We start from the raw sequence: 1,705 nt of genomic DNA, 5'->3' as shown, positions 1-1,705 counted from the left end.
CACTTATTGAACTTTTTACTGTGCAACAGATATTTTTAGGTAAAATCTGAATGTTTATTCTCCATTTTTTTTTAAATATTTAGTTTATTAAAAAAAAAACAATACCTTTTTTTCAAAATGCAAAAACAACACTTTCTGCCCTGTAGCGGGTAAATATTAAATATAAAATATGCCGCTTTTGCTGGGATATAGTACATTTTCTGGGCAATCGGAAAACACGTATAACTCAAAATTGACGATTTTTTATATATATATGACTTTGTTGAAAGGAGTGAGCGATATGTAAAACCCTTTATATGGTAAAAATAAAATGCGGAATGATTTTTAAAATGGTGTTTATTTATAAAATCAAACATGTTTTTATTATAACAATTACCTTTAATTTTTTTAACTGTATATTATTAATTATGCGTATCCTCATGTAACACTTCACAAAGCTTACAAAATGGTGATAGTGTCTTTTCTAATTTGTAGAAAATTTTCCACCAAAATAATTTCTCGTATTCTTTCAAATTCTTACTGAGGAAATTAATTTTCTGCAAAATTTCGATCGACGACATGTTCGCAGCATAAATGTACGAATTAGGGGGTAAAAAATCGTTGTAATTTACATCTCCAAACACAAGTGGTATTACATCATTTATCAATGTAATAAATATTTCATCTTTAATGTAATCCTTGACATCGTTTTCAAAAAATAAAATAAATAAATATTCTTTTTTTATTATATTTTGAAGGTCCTTATCGAATTTTATATTCTTACAGTCATCAAAAATATCTACTTTCATATCTTTCTGTAGTTCTTGAATCAATATTTTTTGATCTGTATTCTTATTTTTAAAACTGCAAACACCTATTTTAATTTTTGTTGGGATAAATTCCTCATGCTTTGAATATGTTTTATTCGACATTGATACATCAATCCATTGTGGATTATTTTTAGGTGCTATGAAATTATTCAATTTATCTGAAAAACTGTAGTTTTGAATCGGGATATCTGAATGTAATTTATACGTCATGGTCATATTATAAAAACCGTGTAAAATTGGTGACATTTTTTCTTGGAATGGCGTAGGTGAGTATAAGACATATCTCTGATATGATTTCCGCTTTGGGGGGAAGTACAATTTGGTCCATGGAGTGAATTGAGCCGCGTTGAAAATGATGGCGTCATAGCTTTCTACCGGAAATAGGTATTTGTTATACATCAGTAGGCAATCTGAAATCGGGCACCGATTGTTCTGGAATGGTATTTTACCAATTCCGAAATGATAATCCTCTCTACTCAAGTATTTGTTCCAGAATAATATCTTCCTTGTTTTGGAAAATTCAGAGCTTCTCAAATTTTCTATGGTACCATACTTCATATAACGAATAACTTGTAAGTTTTCAGACACATACACAAATATCACGGAAAATAACATGTACACCATGAAACTTAGCAACAATTTTGTCCAGAATCTCTTGTGTAATTGTTTTAAAAATATTTTCAGATAACTCATTTTTAAAAATGTAAGTTTATAAATATTTATGTCTTTCATTTTATGTGTAATATCACTATTATTTATTTATTTTCTTTCACTTTTTTTGCGGATACGGAATGTTACGCTTTGCACTTAAAATTTTAACAAATATATTTTTATTATTTTTATGAAACTTTGTTTTAAATTCCCTATAAATGTTTTATTTTAACTTAATTATAATG

At 27.4% G+C, this 1,705-nt stretch overlaps 1 protein-coding gene across 1 annotated transcript; it reads right to left on the bottom strand.

Annotated features, from left to right (window-relative positions):
* Nucleotides 1-401: 401 nt before the first annotated feature.
* On the bottom strand, nucleotides 402-1,055 carry LOC148300206 (lewis-type alpha-(1,3)-fucosyltransferase-like). The gene is made up of 2 exons (XM_088275111.1): nucleotides 918-1,055; nucleotides 402-677 (listed from the first exon to the last, which is right to left on the bottom strand). The coding sequence occupies exons 1-2, from the start codon at nucleotides 1,053-1,055 to the stop codon at nucleotides 402-404; spliced, it is 414 nt and encodes a 137-aa protein (XP_088131237.1).
* Between the last annotated feature and the right edge of the window lie 650 nt (nucleotides 1,056-1,705).

Source organism: Brachycentrus maculatus, unplaced genomic scaffold (genome assembly GCF_059751285.1).
Source record: "Brachycentrus maculatus isolate JH-2025_06_01 unplaced genomic scaffold, ASM5975128v1 h1tg000788l, whole genome shotgun sequence".
Classification (NCBI taxonomy): domain Eukaryota; kingdom Metazoa; phylum Arthropoda; class Insecta; order Trichoptera; family Brachycentridae; genus Brachycentrus; species Brachycentrus maculatus.
This window is presented reverse-complemented; position numbering and strand designations above follow the sequence as displayed.

Coding starts and splice junctions, on each gene's coding strand:
- LOC148300206 (XM_088275111.1), bottom strand. CDS start 1,055: ATGTCACCAATTTTACACGGTTTTTATAATATGACCATGACGTATAAA. Junction 678..917: donor ATAATCCACAATGGATTGAT/GTATCAATGTCG, acceptor AACGATGTCAAG/GATTACATTAAAGATGAAAT.